Source organism: Rhinolophus hipposideros (assembly GCF_964194185.1).
Source record: "Rhinolophus hipposideros genome assembly, chromosome: 1".
Lineage (NCBI taxonomy): Eukaryota > Metazoa > Chordata > Mammalia > Chiroptera > Rhinolophidae > Rhinolophus > Rhinolophus hipposideros.
In genome coordinates this window covers 26,375,865-26,396,722 of record NC_138047.1, presented here as the reverse complement: position 1 = coordinate 26,396,722, position 20,858 = coordinate 26,375,865, and the positions used below count along the sequence as shown (strand labels likewise).

Sequence of the window (20,858 nt, the reverse complement as noted above, 5' to 3'; positions counted from 1 at the left end):
GGGCACAAGGATGGGTCAACATTTGCAAATCCATCAATGTGATACATCACATAAACAAAATAAAGGACAAAAATCATATGATTCTATCAATTGATGCAGAAAAAGCATTTGATAAGATACAACATCCATTTATGATTAAAACACTTACTAAAATTGGTATAGAAGGAAAATACCTCAACATAATAAAGGCCATATACGACAAGCCCTCAGCTAACCTCATAATTAATGGTGAAAAGCTGAAGCCCTTTGCTCTACGTTCAGGAACACGACAAGGTTGTCCCCTATCACCTCTGCTTTTCAACATAGTGTTGGAAGTCCTCGCCAGAGCTATCAGGCAAGAGAAAGAAATAAAAGGCATCCAAATTGGGAATGAAGAAGTTAAATTGTCACTCTTTGCAGATGACATGATGCTATACATAGAAAACCCTAAAGACTCCACCAAAAAGCTATTAGAAACAATCAATGAATATAGTAAAGTTGCTGGCTACAAAATCAACGTACAAAAGTCCATTGCTCTCCTATATACCAACAATGAAATCTCAGAAAAAGAGATAGAAAAAACAATTCCTTTTGCAATTGCAGCAAAAAGAATAAAATACCTAGGAATAAACTTAACCAAGGATGTGAAGGATTTATATGCTGAAAACTATAAGACATTTTTGAAAGAAATTGAAGAAGACACAAAGAAATGGAAAGACATTCCGTGCTCATGGATTGGAAGAATCAACATAGTTAAAATGGCCATATTACCCAAAGCCATATACAGATTTAATGCAATCCCCATTAAAATCCCAATGGCATTTTTTAAAGAAATAGAACAAAAAATCATCAGATTTGTTTGGAACCACAAAAGACCCCGAATAGCTAAAGCAATATTTAAAAAAAAGAACAATACTGGAGGTATCACACTCCCTGATTTTTCCTTGTACTACAGGGCTACAATAATCAAAACAGCTTGGTATTGGCGGAAAAACAGACACATAGACCAATGGAATAGAATTGAGAACCCAGAAATAAAACCACATAAATATGGACAGATAATTTTTGACAAAGAAGCTAAAAACATACAATGGACGAAAGACAGCCTCTTCAATAAATGGTGCTGGCAGAATTGGATAGCTACGTGCAAAAGAATGAAACTGGACTGCTATCTGTCACCATGTACCAAAATTAATTCAAAATGGATCAAAGACTTAAGCATAAGACCTGACACAATAAACTGCATTGAAGAAAACATAGGTACTAAACTTATGGACCTTGGGTTCAAAGAGCATTTTATGAATTTGACTCCAAAGGCAATGGAAGTAAAAACTAAAATAAACAAATGGGATTATATGAAACTGAAAAGCTTCTGCACAGCAAAAGAAACTATTGACAAAGTAATGAGGCAACCAACTGAATGGGAGAAGATTTTCGCAAACAGTTCCTCTGATAAGGGGCTAATATCCAAAATATACAAGGAACTCATGAAACTCAACAACAAAAAAACAAACAACCCAATTGAAAAATGGACAGAGGACCTGAAGAGACATTTCTCCAAAGAGGACATACAAATGGCAAATAGACATATGAAAAAATGCTCAACATCGCTAATTATCAGAGAAATGCAAATGAAAACCACAATGAGATATCACCTCACCCCAGTCAGAATGGCTTTCATCAACAAAACAAATAGTAACAAGTGTTGGAGAGGCTGTGGAGAAAAAGGAACTCTTATACACTGTTGGTGGGAATGCAGACTGGTGCAGCCGCTATGGAAGGCAGTGTGGAGGTTCCTCAAGAAATTACGAATAGAATTACCATACGACCCAGCAATCGCTCTCCTGGGTATCTACCCCAAAAATATAAAAGCATTTCTCTATAGAGACACGTGTACGCCAATGTTCATTGCAGCTTTGTTTACGGTGGCCAAGACATGGAAACAACCAAAATGTCCTTCGATAGATGAATGGATAAAGAAGTTGTGGTACATATACACAATGCAATACTATTCGGCGTTAAGGAAAGATGATATAGGAACATTTGTGACAACATGGATGGATCTCGAGAGAATAATGCTAAGTGAAACAAGTCAGACAGAAAAAGCAGAGAACCCTATGATTTCACTGATATGTGGTATATAAACCAAAAAGAACAAGACAAAGAAATGAGAAACAAAAACTCATAGACACAGACAATAATTTAGTGGTTACCAGAGGGTAAGGGGGTGGGGGGTGGGTGATGAGGGTAAAGGGGATCAAATATATGGTGATGGAAGGAGAACTGACTCTGGGTGGTGAACACACAATGGGATTTATAGACGATGTAATACAGAATTGTACACCTGAAATCTATGTAAATTTACTAACAATTGTCACCCCAATAAAATTAATTAAAAAAAAAAAAAAAAAGAAAACAATAACCTATAAATGAAAGCTCATTTGATTATCATCACATTTTTCAGCAGACAACCCAATCACAGAAGAAAAGTCCCATCTACCCAGGAAATACAAGGCATGTTCCACTGCCCAGCAGAGATCCAAGAAGCCACAGCACTAAAAAAGAAAATAAAATGTTTGAGTTTCAAAGCTACCTACTGGAAACACAAGAAAAATCTTGTCTCATCAACCATATGAAGTTTCACTCTAGAGAGAGAGAAAAGAGTGCAGGGGACAGAGTTCATTCCCTTAAATGCCTAGACAAAGAAATAATCCCTCAAAAACTATGAACAACCAAGGTGATAAGGCAGCCAGAAAGAAAATGAAAATTTTCCAGAAAATAAACATAAAGACATGGATGACACAGAATTCAAGATGGCAGTTCCAAAACAAAAAACACACAACAAGATACAAGAGAGGCAGTTCAGTGAACTCAGAAATAAAATCAACAAACAAAATGAATACTTTACCAAAGAGATTGAAAATTTTTAAAAGAACCAAATAAAAATTCTGGAACTGCAGAACTAAATAAAAGACATGAAGAATTAAATAGCAAGCTTAGAAAACATAGCAGACCAGATGGAGGAAAGAATTAGTGATATTAAAGATAGAAATCTGGAAATGACATAGATGGAAGAAGAGAGAGATTTGAGAGGTAAAAGAAATGAAAGAACTCTATAAAAAAAAAAATGTGTGACTCCATCAGAAAGAGCAATATAAAAATAATGGGTATACCAGAAGGACAAGAGAGGGAGAAGCAACACAGAGCCCACTGACAAAAATACTCAGTGAAAATTTCCCAAACCTACGGATCTTCAAATCCAAAAAGCAAACAGAGCATCCAATTATTTCAATCCAAACAGGCCTTATTTGAGGCACTTTATATTAAAACTGTCAAAAATTAGTGACAAAGGAAAAATTCTCAGGGCACCCAGAGAAAAGAAGATGGTAATCTATAAAGTAAAGCCCATTGGATTATCATAAAATTTTTCTGGAGGAAAGCTACAAGCAGGACAAAATGGAGTCAAATACTCAAACTATTGAAAGAGAGAAATTACCAGCCAAGAATAATATATATGGCAATAATATACATATATATATATATATACACACATATATATATACATATATATAATATATATAAATATGAAGGACAAATATAGATCTTTCCAGAATACAGAGGTTGAAGGAGTTTTTTTTACCACAAGACCCGCATTATGGAAAATACTAAAGGGGGTTATTCTACATATAACAAAATGGCAAAATTATACAAAATATGAGTAAGATGACTAATAGACAGACAGAAGCAGGAAATTTCAACCATTATTCAGAATAGGGCACTATACACTTAAATATAACATAAAGGTTAAAGGAGATAAAAACATAAAAACAGAAGAGAAAAATAGCTACTACAACTGGAAATTAACTCACAACATAAGTAGGAGTAATATATGACAATAAAAACATAAAAGGGGCGGGGGTAAATCTCTGAATTTGCAAAGGGGAATGAAAATAAATTGCATACAGAAAAAGAAAAGACTGCTGTATATATGAAACTTTTTTTTACATAGACTTAATGGTAACCACACCCCCCAAAACAACTGAGACACACAACATAAAAAAGAGGAAACAGAGAAAAAAAAATCATACAATACCACCAAACTAAAATAACAGAAACACAAGGGCAAAGTAACAATGGAGAAACTGAGCTACCAGAAAACAAAAGATAAAATGGCTATAGGAAATCCTCATATATCAATTATCACCCTTAATGTAAATGGACTGAACTCACCAATAAAAAGGAATAGAGTAGCAGATTGGATCAAAGAACAAAACTGAACCATATGCTGCCTTCAAGAGACACAACTCAGCTTCAAGGACAAATATAGATACAAAGTGAAAGGGTAGAAAATAACACCTCAAGAAATGGTACCCAGAGAAAAGCAGTTGTAGTCATACTTATATCTGACAAAGTAGACGTCAAGATAAAAAAAGATAACAAGAGACAAAGACAAATATTTCATAATGCTAAAGGTGACAATACGTCAAGAAGATACAACACTTATTAATGTAAATGCTCCCAATCAGGGAGAACCAAAATACATAAAGCAGCTACTAACAGAACAAGAGGGAGAAACTAACAAAAACACAATTACAGTAGGGGACCTAAATATCCCACTGACAGTGATGGATAGATCATCCCACCAGAAAATCAATAAGGAAATCTCAGCCTTAAATGACACAATGAATACAATCTACATTACAGAAGCTTTCATCACAGAACACTGGATTCTACATTTTTATCTAGTGTACATAGAACATTCTCAAGGATAGACCATATGTTGGGACACAAAACTAGCCTCAACAAATTTAAGAACTGAAATCAAACAAAGCATGGTCTCCAAACACAATGCTTTAAAATTAAAGATCTACTGAAAAAGAAAGTGAGAAAAACCGCAAATATGTAGAGAATTCACAAATGCTATTAAAAAAATGACTGAGTCAAAGAAAATATAAAAGGAAAGATCAAAAAATACATAGAAAAAGATTAGAATGAAAATACAACATATCAAAACTTTTGGGATGCTGCAAAGCTGTAATAAGAGCAAATTTTATACCATTACAGACCTATCTCAAGAAACAAGAAAAATTCCAAATAAACAACCTAATATTACATCTTAAAGAACTAGATAAAGAAGAACAAGTGAAGCCCAAAGTCAGCAAAAAAAAGAAAATACTAAAAACTAGAGCAGAATTATATAAAGTAAAGAGATATTAGAAAAAATTAATGCAACAAAGAGTTGGTTCTTTGAAAAAATTAATAAATTTGACAAGCCCCTGGCAATAGTCACTAAGGAAAAAGGGAAAAGACACAAATAAAATCAGAAGTGAAAGAGATATTATGACAGAGACCACAGAAATACAAAGGATTATACAACAATACTATGGAAGACGATATTCCACCAAATTCAATAATCTAGAAGAAATGTACAAGCACTTCAAAATATATAACCTTCATAGACTGAATTATGAAGAACTGAAAAATCTAAACAGATCAACAGCAAGGAAATTGAAACAATCATGCAAAACCTCTGGAAAAGCAAATGTCTAAGACCAGATGGCTTCACTACTGAATTCTAGCAAACATTCGAAGATGATTTCATACGTGTCCTCCTCTAACACTTCCAAAAAATTGAAAAAGAGACAATACTTCCTAACTCATTTGATGAGGCTAACATTACTCTAAAACCAAAACTTGGTAAGGATAATGAAAAAAGAAAAAGAAAATGACCAATATCTCTGATGAATATTTGTACAGATGCAAAAATCCTAAGAAAAATACTAGCAAATATAATACAACATTAAAAAGATTATGTACATCATAATCAAGTGGGTTCATTCCAGGGGTGCAAAGATGGTTCAATACACGTAAGTCGATCAATGTGATACAAAATAAAGGAAAAACAAAATAAAGAATATAAAATAAAGGATAAAAGTCATATGACCATATCAATAGATGCAAGAAAAAAGCATTTCACAAGTACATTATCAGTTTATGATTTAAACACTTAATAAAATGGGTATAAACACATACTAAAGGCCATATATGACAAATCCTCAGCTAACATCATACTTAACAGGGGGAAAATGAAAGCTTTTCCTCTAACAATAATTTCCTCCTCAATATTGTTATTTACCATAGTATTGGAAGTCCTAGCCAGAGCAACCAGGCAAGAGAAAAAATTTAAAATCATCCAAAGTGTGAATAAAGGAGTAAACTATCACTGTTAGCAGATGACATGATTCTTTATAAAAGCTAATATACAGTTTTATATGCCTTATTAAGCATTGGATAAGCACTATAATTACTTGGGAAGATAGATAACCAACTGATTCTATTATCAACTGATTCTATTATCCATGTTTGATTGTGGAAGCAAAACTGAATATATTTTCACAAAATAGCAAAAGAAAGTATTCCAAAATGAAGATGAAATAAAGGATTACAGGTATTTTTGTATTGGATTACATAAAAAAGATTGGGCTACATAATTTACAATTTCTAAAGAACTTTTTATTATTTGCTTCTTACTCCTCTTATACCTTCTTAAGATAGATAGGGCAGCTATTGTTTTAGCAACTTTAATAATGGAAAATATGAAGTTCCCGTAGGTTAAAGGGACTTATCCAATGTCACTTAACTAGAAAATCCCTGTTCTGACTCCTAGTATGAAGTTCTTTCCTCCATGATATTACCTGTAGTTGAGTAAATCATAATTTTCATAACCTTGACAGTAAACATGCCTGGATTTACCATTTTATTTTCTAAAACTCACTTAGAACACTCAACCAACAAAAAAGAAATACCTTAGGAAGAACTTTAGTATATACACACACACCTATAATCACATACATACTAATGTTGTCTACACATACAATTATCAGAGCACTTCTCAAATTGTGATGCACAGAGAGAATGTGTTACCTGGGCTTGAAGGAAATCTTCCTGTATTTTAAGCTCTTTGACTTGAGGCTTCTTCCTGTAATTAAAATTGTTTTAAAACATATCATGAGATTTTTAAATTGAAGACTATTTTGCTTTCTTGAGGACTACTTAAATGCTTTATAAAAAATTTTTTTCTAAAGAAATTCATACTTTGAAAGCCATAAAATCCATGTAGGTTAAATAATAAATAACTGAATAACATTTCTCAAAGTAACTTCTCACTGGTATGATTAAAATATGAAAAGATGAGATGGGGCAAGGATTTCCAAAGTATATTGGTTCATTGTTTCTTCTCTGATCATCTTTTCTTTAAGTCAAATGTCAAGGTCATTTGTCTGATGAATTTCTTTTCAGAAATTCTTGAGCTCTACAAAGATTGGATTCATTATTTCTTTTTAAGTTATATATTTACATTAGGGTTTGACCAAGCCAATTCAAAATGCAAAATTATTTTGTTACAGAAGAAAATATTCATTTAACAAGGCCACTTTACAAAAATCCACATACATAATGGATAATTGGCTTTATGAAATAAGTACAATGAAGAATTTCAGTTAAAAAAAAAAAAGGGAAGAGCCCAGACTAGGGACTTAACATACAAATTACAAATCATTAGCTAGACACAATGTAAACTATTTTCCCTGAAATTATTTACAGATTTAATTATATTTACCCATTCCTAAATGTGTAGAGGTTCATTCTCCTCCTCTTTAGTTCTTTGTTCTTCCCTTTTCTGCTTTCTCCCACAATCATATCCTAGTTTGCTTATATAAAACTACATTCAGGACGTCATCAAAATGGCGGCGTGAGGTGAGCCTCTGTAAAGCTCCCCTGGAATTTACAATTAATCAAACAACAGTAACTCCACAAAGGACTCCCTGCACAGCAGACAGGCAAGACGAAGAAGCCCACTACTGAATTCACCTAAAGATGGGAGAATCGCGAGAGCGGGGAAGGAGGGAGAAGTGCGGAGACGGAGCCACGCAGGCGCAGGACGCAGACCTAGCTCAGTGCTCCAAGCTCGCTGCATCCCGGAACTACCACAGCTGCGGGAGAGGGAAGAACTCAGACTGCTAGGGCTCCGCTTATGGCCCACAGAGCTGAGGGGGCAGCGTATAACAAGGCTCAACCCAACCCTCACGGCAGAGACCAGGGAGAAAAGACTGAGGGAAGAAGGCTAAAAACAGTGGTTTAAGCCCTCACTGCGAGCAGAGAATGGAAGCCTTAGGCACTGAGACTAGCCGCCCTCTCCCTACTCTCGCAGAGCTCGCCCGCACCCACCTGCTTGGTGCTAGAAGCGGAACAGTAACAGTGTCAGATCAAAAGAACAGAATATTTGCTGTTCTGAGAACTGTGGACCACAGACACAGATTCCCAGCCCAACTAGTTCCGGCAAAGGGGAGGGAGCTGTGGAAGCAGGATCAGCTGTGGTGGCGGTCGCCGCCATTGCTCTGGCCAACCTCTCACAACTCACCCCACCCCTGGCCCCACCTATCTGGGTGGATCCCTGCAGGATTAAACAGAACTGCTGAAACATACGGGCTCTGAAACTGGTGCAGAAAGAGCTTTAGAACTTCAAAAGCTCTCCGCATCCCCACAGGGACGTGGCGCCCTATGACCCAGGCGAACTGTTAAAAGAGGAGAACTACATCTCCCAGGGAATCCCCCCATTATGTGAGAAGCTGGAGTAGTGCAGAGAAAACATAGCACTACTGTGTGAGAGAGGGGGAAAAAAGGCAGCAGTCAGAGAGAAAATAAAACATTCTACCAACAAGTACTGGAAAACAAAAGAAAGACCTCTTCCTATCAACCTGTTGCAGAAGCAACTCTTGTAGATGTCTAGGAAGAGAAAAATAAATCAGAAATTGCCATGAATAACCAAGGCCACAAGACAGCTCAGAAAGAAAGTGAAAAGTCTCCAGAAAAGGAACTTAAAGATATGGAAATAGGTGACTTTAATGACAGAGAATTCAAGATTGCAGTTCTGAAAAACCTCAATGAGATGCAAGAAAACACAGAAAGGCAGCTTAATGAACTCAGAAACACAATCAAAGAACAACATGAGCATTTTACGAAAGAGATTGAAATTTTTAAAAAGAACCAAATGGAATTTCTGGAGATTAAGAACTCAGTAGAAGAAATTAAGAATGAAATAACCAGCTTAGGTAGTAGAGTTGACCAGATGGAGGGAAGAATCAGTGACATTGAAGATAGAAACCTGGAAATGACACATATGGAAGAAGAAAGAGACTTGAGACTTAAAAGAAATGAAAGAACTCTACAAGAACTTTCTGACTCCATCAGAAAGAGCAATATAAGAATAATGGGCATACCAGAAGGAGAAGACAGAGAGAAGGGAACAGAGAATATATTCAAAGAAATTGTTCATGAGAACTTCCCAAACTTATGGACAGAACTGGATCCTCGAATCCAAGAAGCAAATAGAACACCTAATTACCTCAATCCCAACAGGCCTTCTCCAAGGCACGTTGTATTGAAGCTGTCTAAAATTAATGACAAAGAAAGAATCTTCAAGGCAGCCAGGGAAAAGAAGATGGTAACCTACAAAGGAAAGCCCATTAAATTATCATCAGATTTTTCAGCAGAAACTCTACAAGCCCGGAGGGCATGGAAGAAAATATTCAAACTATTGAAAGAGAGAAATTATGAGCCAAGAATAATTTATCCAGCAAAGATATCCTTTAAATATGAAGGAGGAATGAAGACCTTTCCAGACATACAGAAGCTGAGGGAATTTTCTAATACACGACCTGCACTACAAGAAATACTAAAGGAGGCTATTCCACAACCATCAACAGGGACAATTTGTGGCAACCAAAACATAAAAAGGGGGAGAGTAAACGCCTGAACCACTATATGGGAATGGAGAAAGTAAGCGTGCTGAAGAAAATGGAATACTGTAAATATCAAACTTTCTTTTACACAAACTTAAGGGTAACCACTCAAAAAAAATCCAGAACTGAAATATATACTGTAATAAAAAAATAAAGAGGGAAACATCATAGAATACCACCACACAGAAATAATAGACAACAACAAAAAGGCAAAGAAACAACGGAGACACAGCCTTACCAGAAAACTAAAGATAGAATGACAGAAATCCTCACGTATCAATAATCACCCTAAATGTAAATGGACTGAACTCACCAATAAAAAGGCACAGAATAGCAGATTGGATCAAAAAACTAAACCCAACCATATGCTGTCTCCAAGAGACACATCTCAGCTATAAGGACAAGCATAGACTCAAAGTGAAAGGGTGGAAATTGACACTCCAAGCAAATGGTACCCAGAGAAAATCAGGTGTACCCATAATGATATCAGATGAAACAGACTTCAGGGTGAAAAAGATAACAAGAGACAAAGATGGACATTTCATAATGGTAAAGGGGACTATACAACAAGAAGACATAACAGTCATCAATATTTATGCCCTCAATCAGGGAGCACCAAGCAACTACTAACAGAACTAAAGGGAGAAATTGACCAAACACTAGGGGACTTAAATACATCATTGACAGCCATGGATAGATCATCCAAACAGAAAATAAATAATGAAATAGCAGCCCTAAATGGCACATTAGATGAAATGGACATAATTGACATATATAGAGCACTTCATCCTAAAACATCAGACTATACATTCTTTTCGAGTGTACATGGAACATTCAGAATGGCTATCATCAACAAGACAAATAGTAACAAGTGTTGGCGAGGCTGTGAAGAAAATTGAACCCTCATACACTATTGGTGGGAATGCAGATTGGTGCAGCCGTTATGGAAGGCAGTGTGCAGCTTCCTCAAAAAATTACAAATAGAATTACCATATGACCCAACAATCCCTCTCCTGGGTATCTACCCAGAAAATCGGAAAACATTTATCTATAAAGACACGTGTGCCCCAATGTTCATTGCAGCTTTGTTTACAGTGGCCAAGACATGGAAATAACCAAAATGTCCTTCGATAGATGAATGGATATTGTGTATGTGGTATACATACACAATAGAATATTATTTGGCGGTAAGAAAAGATGATATAGGAACATTTGTGACAACATGGATGGATCTTGAGAGTATAATGCTAAGTGAAATAAGTCAGACAGAAAAAGCAGAGAATCATATGATTTCACTGATATGTGGTATATAAACCAAAAACAACAAAAGAACAAGACAAACAAACGAGAAACAAAAACTCATAGACACAGACAATAGTTTAGTGGTTACCAGAGGGTAAAGGGGGTGGAGGGCGGGAGATGAGGGTAAGGGGGATCAAATATATGGTGATGGAAGGAGAACTGACTCTGGGTGGTGAACACACAATGGGATTTATAGATGATGTAATACAGAATTGTACACCTGAAATCTATGTAATTTTACTAACAAATGTCACCCCAATAAATTAAAAAAAAAAACAAACTCTATACAATTATGTGCTGCTTAACAACAGTGATACATTCTGAAAAATCGATCATCAGATGATTTCATGGTTTTGTGAACGTCACATAGTGCACATACACAAACCTAGACGGTATAGCCTGCTACACTTCTAGGCTATATGGCATAGCCTCTTGCTCATAGGTTACAAGCCTGTACAGCATGTTACTGTGCTAAATACTGTAGGCAACTGTAACACAATGGTGTATCTAAATATATCTAAACATAGAAAATGTACAGCAAAAATATACTATAAAATATTGGTACGCCTGCATAGGGCACTTATAAATGGAGATTGCAGGACTTGAAGCTGCTCTGGGTGAGTCAGTGAGTGAGTGGTGAGTGAGTGTGAAAAAGCCTAGGACATTACTGTATACCACTGTAGACTTTATAAACACCATACGCTTAGGCTACATTAAATTTATAAAATAGCAAGATTAAATCAAGCACAAGATAAAATGACGCAATTAATAGACATGGTAAACATGAGATGCATGAGGCTGCTGCTGGCATAACAGCATACTGTTTAACAGTATGCATTTTTTTATAAGTAGAAAGAGTACACTCTTAAATAGGAATAACAAGTATAGGATGTTAAACACACAAACCAGTACATAATTGTTTTTTTTCTTTTTTTTTTAATTAAATTTATTGGGGTGACAATTGTTAGTAAATTTACATAGATTTCAGGTGTCCTTCGATAGATGAATGGATAAAGAAGTTGTGGTACATATACACAATGGAATACTATTCGGCGTTAAGGAAAGATGATATAGGAGCATTTGTGACAACATGGATGGATCTTGAGAGTATAATTCTAAGTGAAATAAGTCAGACAGAAAAAGCAGAGAACCCTATGATTTCACTGATATGTGGGATATAAACCAAAAAGAACAAGACAAACAAACCAGTACATAATTGTTTATTACCATCATCAAGTAATACGTATCACATAATAGTATGTGCTATACTTTCATACAACTGGCAGCACAGTGGGTTCGTTTACAACAGCATCACCACAAACACTTAGTAATGCACTGTGCTATGATCTTACAGTGGCTACGATGTCACTAGGTGATAGGAATTTTTCAGCTCCATTATAATCTTATGGAAACACTGTCATATATGCAGTCCATTGTTGACCAAAATGTTGTTATGTGGCTAATGACCATATTTGCTAATGCTATGGTTTTTAGAAACCTATTAATAAGTTATGTGACCTCAAATTGTTGGTATAAACTGAAAATATAAATCAACAAGAAAAGAATGTATTAGCATGTATCTTTATGTCTTACGCTTCTGAATCCTCAGATTTTCCTTTGGTGTATTTCTTTTCTGTTTTCATAGTTTTCTTTGTTTGACCATGTGTAGGCTTTGTTTTCTGTGTAAGCCAAAAATAAAGACAATGCATTATAGGGAATTCAATGATAATATACATTACTAAAATCTCCATTTTATTTTGAGAATCACTATACTATTTTTCAAGAAAAATTATCTGAATAAAAAGAAAATAAATTTGATGATAAGGTCAGAATGTTTATTATAGTGAATGCTCTACTAAAAATACACTGTATATAAGTTAATGTATATCAAAATAATTAAGTTCCCCTGACAAATTGTAGTCAATTCTGCTGTAATATAGCATATGCCTTCCTGAAAATCACCTCACTACAATCATGGAATACAAACTGCAAGATATATGGGGGAAATGGGGTTAGGTACACAGCACACACAAAAAAACAAAAAAAACGTTGTTAGTGATACTTTTTTTTTTTTTATGAAGGGTACAGCTCACAGTGGCTCATGCAGGGATCGAAATGGCAACCTTGGTGCTACCAGCACCACGCTTTAACCAACTGAGCTAACCAGCCACCCGTAGTGATACATTTTAAAAAATGGAAATCTAATAAAAACATTAGTCCCATTTTATACAGTTAAATGATTAAGAAACACATACTATGAGAAATACAGCTCTTTGTCTTGCAAAAGACATGAAGCTTATTCGTGGAAGTGAGAAATGAATAGATTGCAACTTAGAAGTTATTGTGCATTGATGGAAAGTTGGCTATCTGAAACTGAACGAAAAATTGTAACACCGAATGTGAACTGGCGTGGTACACTGTATACATGGTGAACCAAGGTAGGATGTAGAAGCTATTTTCTGCCTTCACCTATACTTTTTTGCAAATGAAATTGTGCATAAGCAAATGTAAAATTAACATTATGTTCAAATTGTTCAATTGTTTAAAACAAATTTTCATTTCAAAACAAATGTTATAGCAGTACTGATCACATACTTTAAAGTATTCTTGAACTACTATGTAGTACTAGATTATTTTATTCAAAAAAGTAGAGATAAAATTAACAACTAGCTTGCTAAAAATTTTAGACGAGCTCAATAATAGAGACCTATTAAAGTATTAGGTGGTTATTTCCTGTTTCAAACCACAAGTTACAATTCACTACAGTGGCAAACTTCTCACTTAAGTTAAATACAAGTGTAACATTTCTCCAAAATATGGAAATTATTAATAAATACAGTAATGAATTTTTAATGAAAATTGTTAAGGTTCAGAAATATTTTTTTTAGTTTAAATATGAAAATACTATTCAGAAAAATCAAATATATACTGGAAATCAAAAAGTACTAAAATAATGCAAGGAAAAAAGACTAAGAAATAATGAACAAATTCAGTGAGCTGTGGGACTTTAAGGGGACTAATACCTATACAAAGGAATATTACTCAGCCATGAAAAAGAATGAAATTTTGCCATCTGCAACAATATTGATGGACCTACAGGGTATTATGTTGAATGGAGTAAGTCATACAGAAAAGACAAATGCCATATGATTTCACTTATATGTGGAATCTAAAAAACAAAATAAACAAACAAATAAGACAGAAACAAACTCATAGATACAGAAAGCATTTTGATGGCTGCCAGGGGGCAGGCGGTTTGGGGGGAATGGATAAAAATGGGGAAGGGATTAAGAAGTACAAATTGGTAGTTACAAAATAGTCACAGGGATATAAAGTACAGAATAGGGAATATAGTCAATAATATGATAATAATTATGTGTGGTCTCAGATGGGTACTAGATTTATCAGGGTGATCACTTTGTAAGTTATATAAATGTCTAATCATTATGTTGTACACCTGAAACTAATATTGTATGTCAACTGTAATTGAAAAAAACTTATTTTTAATTATTTAAAACAACTAGTCCGGACAAAATAAAAAGAAAGACCATCTACAGAGAGCGATTCCTGTATAGTCCAAATTTTAGAACCAGCATACAAGAATTTTAAAGCCACTGTTATAACAATAACCAAAGTGAAGGAAAATATGCTCATAATATATAAAAGTATAGAAATCTTAGCATACAAATAAAAATTATAAAAAATAGACAAATGAAAATATTAGTACAGAAGTATACAACATATGAATTTAAATGGATGAACAAGGGAGCAGATCGGATATGGCAATGTAAGGAGTCAGACCATTTGTAGATACATCAATAGAAAATATCTATCTAAAGAAAACAATGATTGAAAAAATGAATAGAGACTGAAAAACATTTGGAATAACATCAAATATTTTAAATGTAACTGCATTTCCATAAGAAAAAGAGAAAGAGAAATGGTAGAAAAAGTGTTTGAAAAAGAAGTTAAGAATTTCCCGAACTTAGTGAAATTTACATACTCAAGATGCTCAGCAACACCATGTTGATGTATATAAAGAAAATCATGCCCACACACATAAGAGTCAAACTGTGGAAAACCAAGTAGAAAAAAAACAATCTTAAGAATAGACAAACAAAATTGACAAATTACACACAGAGAAATGATTATATGAATGACTGCTTCTCAACAGAAAAAAGAAATGAAGGTCAAATGAAAATGGAAAACTATCTTAAAGTATAGAGCAAATATCCCATTTCAGAAACAGAGTTATTTTAAGAAACAAAATAAAACTTTAAGTCTCCATTTTTATTCTCATTGAAATTTTAGAGAACACAGGATCTATAAAAGCAGAATCTGTTGATAATGGGGGGAAAATAAACCTTCCAGCCACTGCTCAAGACATTGTTATATATGGCTTATGATGTGCTGAGGAAACTCATATCCATAAACAGGCAGAGAAATACAGTAAATCATCTGATGGAATTAAGTAACTTCAGACAGGGAGGCCAAGTTGAACAATCCAAAGAGGTATCCCTATCGAAGCAAAACTAAAGGGACAGAAAATTACTAGGAAGAAATCTTTAGAACTGTGATAGAGATCTCTGATGGATGCATTTAGAGCCACGAATTAGGGTCTCCTGAGATTTTGTTTATAAAAACATGATTTTTTAACTTAAAAGTTGAAGAAAAAGTGAAAAGGAGAAATGCTACTTATAAGAATAGATTTAGAAATACTGTAAAGTAAATGGAAAAAATACCTTATCACACAAAACAAACATACAAATAGAAGCCAAGATTAAAAAGAGAGATTTAAGAATAAGTCTAGGAATCATAATATTTAAATATTAGTTCTAGACGTATAAAAGAAAAAGAAAAAGAAATAATAGGAAAACAATACCTCCCTGAGCTGAGTAAATTTAAGGCCTAGTAAAATTTCTAAATTCCAATGAGAAATGAGAGCAAGAATTAAGAGGCTGGATTCCCAGAAAACATCAAACTACTATACCCACACCTATTCAAGCTTTCCTTGAGAGAAAAGTAATATTCTATCTTGTTTAAGCTGTTGAATTATATGAAGTCTCTATATAGCAGCCTCGCCTATTTTCTAACTAATAATGATATAGAGAAAACAATGAAACAAATCTAAATTTAATTGAATTTTATAAAGAGAGGGGGGAGAAAAAAGGAAAGAGAATACATACCCCACTGTGGTAGACTACAAATGGCCATAAATTCTTTGTAGGAGCTCCCATTAAAAAGTGGAGTCTATTTCCTCACTACTTGAAACTGGGCTGGCTTGTGACTTGCTTTGGCCAGTAGGATACAATGAAAATGGTATTGTATTAAGCCTCAAGAAGTCTTCCAGCTTTGTTTTGCTCTGCTGCTACTGAGAATCCTTCTATAAACTACCTAGGGATAAGGGATGATAAGAGACTAGAAAGAAGTCCTATGTAGCCTAGATGTCTTAGCTAGGACCTCACACATGTGAATAAAGTTATCTTACACCTTCCAACCCAACCCAAACCTGCCCAGTGAGAATACTGATCCAGACACTAAAAGAAATAATGAAGATCTGCTGTTTTAAATCACTAAGTTTAGCAGTAATGTGCTATTTAGGAAATCATCTATAGATGATTGGATAAAGATGTGGTATATATACACAATGGAATACTATTCTGCTGTAAGAAAAGATGAAATGGTGCCATTTGCAACAACATGGATAGATCTTGAGATTATTATGCTAAGAGAAGTAAGTCAGACAGAAAAAGTCAAGTACCATATGATTTCACTGATATGTGGCATATTTTTCTTTCCTTTGAGCCTGGGCTACCCCTAACCAGTAAGATGTGGACATTATGTTCTAAAGCTTTGGAGCTCAGGTCTTAAAAGGTCTTGCAGCTTCTACTTTTATCTACTGAGTTCCAGCTGTCATGTAAGGATACTTGGGTTTGACCACTGAATGATGAGCAACTATATGAGAGAGAATGACTCAGTCCTTAGCCATTCCACCCACCACCAGACATTTCAGGAAGACATCTTGAACATTCCACAGCTAAATGAAGCTACTTAAGTGACCACTGCTGATACAACATGGAGCAGAAAAAGAATCATCCCCCTGAGCCTAGCCAACTCCCAAATCAATGAGAAATAATTACTGATGTATTAAAATTCTAAATGTTTGTGTCGTTATAGAGTAATAGAAAACTGAAACAAAAGTATGCACTTGACCACAAAGAAAACCTTTTCAAATTTCCAAAATGTAGACTTTTTATGTCATATTTTCTCATGTTTATTCCACAAAAAGTAGACCAACAATGAAAAGGTGAGCTAAAAACATTTTTTTGAAACAAGGAAAAACTCAAATGCCTATGAAATACAAATAAAGTTGTATTCAATGAAAATTATATAGCCTGGACAGTGTTTATTGTTATTAAACAAAAGTGAAAATAAATAAATTACATATACAACAAATGCATATTTGAAAGGAACTAAAAATAAACTAAAGAAAAAGAGATAAAAGAAATTAATAAAGATAAAAGTTAAAGTAATTAAATAAAAAAACAAACAGTAACAGCAACAAAAAATAAAACAGTACAATAGCTAAATGAAACCCAAAACCAGGTAGTTTAAAAAGCCTATAACAATACCCTGACAAACATGATTAAAAGGAAAATAAACAAAGAAAAGAAAATCCCCATAATTTTGTAAATGGATAAGAAATGGAAAAGAGGTAGAAACGAAGATACAGAAAAAGACAACAATCAAAAAGAACCAAAAGATAGCATAAGGTAAAATTCCAGGCAATAAACTTAAAAAGCCACTAGAAATGAATAAATTTATATCAAAATATAAACTACCAAAATACATACAACAATAATCTCAAAAGGAATTGGAAAAGTGGTCAGAACCAGCATTTTTTTAAAAAAGGCTCCTAGATGATTTTACAGGTAAGTTCTATATAATCTTCAAATTATTTCTCCTTTTTTAAAAAGTCATTTTTGCATTCTGATTAGAAATGTGTTTATTATATTTGAAAGAATCAATACTTTTATAAAATTAAATCATACCATTTGGCAGTGGTAAAATTTAGATTACAAGAAATACTATTTGCAATTCTATATTAATAAACTCATATAACTTATAACTAGTTTGATTATCACTGAGTTAAAGTTGTAAAAAAAAAAAAACACTGTCTAATTGTTCTCCCCAACTACAAAATCCAATCTCTATCCCAAAATTCATCTTTCATACAGCTGACAGCATGATCTTAATAAAAAATATCATGTGGATCATTCATAATATTCTTCAATAAGCCCCAATTTATTACTGAAAATTCAAACTACTTATGTCATTCACATATAGCCCATGCCAGGCTTCCTACTACTCCTCTCCTTAATCCAAAACTCCTATTATACTCAAGCACTTGAATTTCTCTCAACAGCCTTTGTTCTTTCAAGTCTTTCTCTTTCTACATGTTGTTACTTCTAAATAGAAATCCTTCCCATTTTCAAACTCTATATTCTCAATTACTATATTAAAATTCCCCTTATATGTATATTTATTATGTTGGAATTAACTGAGGCCATTATATCTCCAGTATATGCTAAAATAGATTTCAGCTTCAAAATTAATATAATGTTATCTGTCAATTGCATCTCAATTTTTAAAAATGAAAAGTTCTTTAGAGATTTTAAATATAGAAAAAAAACAATTTCAATATTTCCATATCAATTCTATACCTCCTATATTACATTATGTTATATGGAACAAATATATTCAATTTATTCAAGTACATAGAGATGTAATTATAGTCACTGTTCATATTTGTATTAGCAACTTCATATCTGGGGATAAGTAGTAAGTAGTTTTAACAGAAAGGCAAAGAGTTCTTGGCACTACACGTAGAAGAAACTAAGTGAAGTTTCTATAAATTGAGAAAGATAGTGGTTCTTGAAAAAAAAGAGTAAATGTGAGATCACATTTGGATTTATGCTCTTAGTCATTTTAGGCCTACCTACAAATAGAGAAGGTCGGTAGGCTACCCAGTCCCAACCAGAGTGCACTGATAACTTTGCAAATCTTGTCAAGTTATTTAACATCTAAATTTATTTTTCCAAAAACAGAATAATAGTAATTACCACTAGCACAAAAATATATAGTGTGCATGAAAACACTAAAATAGGCAAAATATTTCCATTTCCAAAAGATTTAGCATACAAAAATATATTTGTCCTTTCTTGTATATATATGATAAAGCTTCAAATCACCAACTTACTAAATACATGCCTGAAGTAAATACACTTTATTTTTCTAACAATCTGAGAATCTAAAGTTAATAGAATAAAAAAATATTTTATATCATTTTATCTAAGTCTGATTTTGTGAAGTACAACTCTGGCTTCTAGTCAATATGGTATCTTTGATTATTAAGAAGCAGGACCCTTCTTTCAGGCAGAGGCAGCCCTATGCCAGGATGTACAGCTGGCAACACCCACTTTTGCCTTAGCCCACCCCCTCGTTCAAGATACAACTTGTACAACATAAAGACAGCCTTGGGTCCAAAAGGATTATTTTACTATACACTTTAAATAAATATTAGAATAATTACTGGAATAATGATCCTCTAATGGGTAAACTAAAATCAAACCAGTTCATTTAAAAACTAAAATACAGGGAGTGACATCAGAAGCATGGCAGTGAGAGGGAACCCCTTGAACTCTCCCCTTGAAGTTACAACAAGTTGAACAGCTATAATTCAACAAAGAATTCCCCGCACAAGATACAAACATATCTCAAAGAACCATGCACAGAAACATCTGAAGTTGGGTGAATCAGGGAGAACAAGGAAGAAGGGGAAGTGTGAAGAGCAGAGACAAGTGCCATGGACACAACCCAGAACTCACTGTGGGTCTCAGGAAAGGAGAGGATTCAGGCTGCAAGTGCACTCTCTGTGACCTCAAACATTCTTGCCTAAGTAAGCAGTATATAATACAGCTGAATCCAGCAATTGGGGCAAAGACCTCAGGGCAGAGATTAAATACAGAAGCGTGACAGTGGTATTTTACCAGCCACCATCGCCAGGCAGAAAACAAAGCCACGGACCAAAATGCTTCCCTCCACCCACCAAGAACTCATTTCCCTGCACCCTCGTATAGCTACAGTGTTTCCCTGAAAATAAGACCTAAACGGAAAATAAGCCCTAGTCTGATTCTTCAGGAGGACATCCCCTGAACATAAGTCCTAATGCGTCTTTTGGAGCATAAATTAACATAAGACCCAGTCTTATTTTGGGGAAAACACGGTAGCAGCAGGCCCCAAAAGAAACTGTAGCAGTGAGTGTCTGGTTAGAAATAGAATATGTATACCACTGAGAGATGTGGAGAGACAGTTCTTGAGAGGCAGATGCCCACTGTGTCTAATCCCAGTGACAAGGATGGAGATACAAAGGCAAGGCAGCTGAGATGTGGCACTCACCATTACTGGGAAGAGTACAAAGCCACAAACATACCAGTGGCCTCTCCCAGCCTACCCTATCCCCACTCTTCACGGCTAATAAAGCAGACATACCTGGGACAACTCAGGCAGCACAACAACAACGTTCAGGGAGAGTAACTTCAGCATCTGACTGCAGGGAAAACCCTGGGATTTCAGGGGCTCAGAAGCCCATCACTCATCACATTCTCCCAAGGGGGTGGTGCCCTGAGACCAACGTGAACTGGTCATAGAGGAAACACCAACCTCCCCAGAGAAGTAAGGTATTTTTCACCGCCCAGCATAGATCCAAGACCTAGA

General features: G+C 34.5%; 1 protein-coding gene across 1 annotated transcript in view; it reads right to left on the bottom strand.

Annotated features, from left to right (window-relative positions):
• Nucleotides 1–20,858, bottom strand: part of CCDC7 (coiled-coil domain containing 7) — a gene marked incomplete at both ends in the record, with an annotated part of 191,908 nt that overhangs the window by 105,047 nt on the left and 66,003 nt on the right. Inside the window, 2 exons of the mRNA XM_081051876.1 lie at nucleotides 6,904–6,958; nucleotides 12,675–12,760. Coding sequence (XP_080908002.1) covers nucleotides 6,904–6,958; nucleotides 12,675–12,760 — 141 coding nt within the window. The remainder of the gene's footprint in view (nucleotides 1–6,903; nucleotides 6,959–12,674; nucleotides 12,761–20,858) is intronic.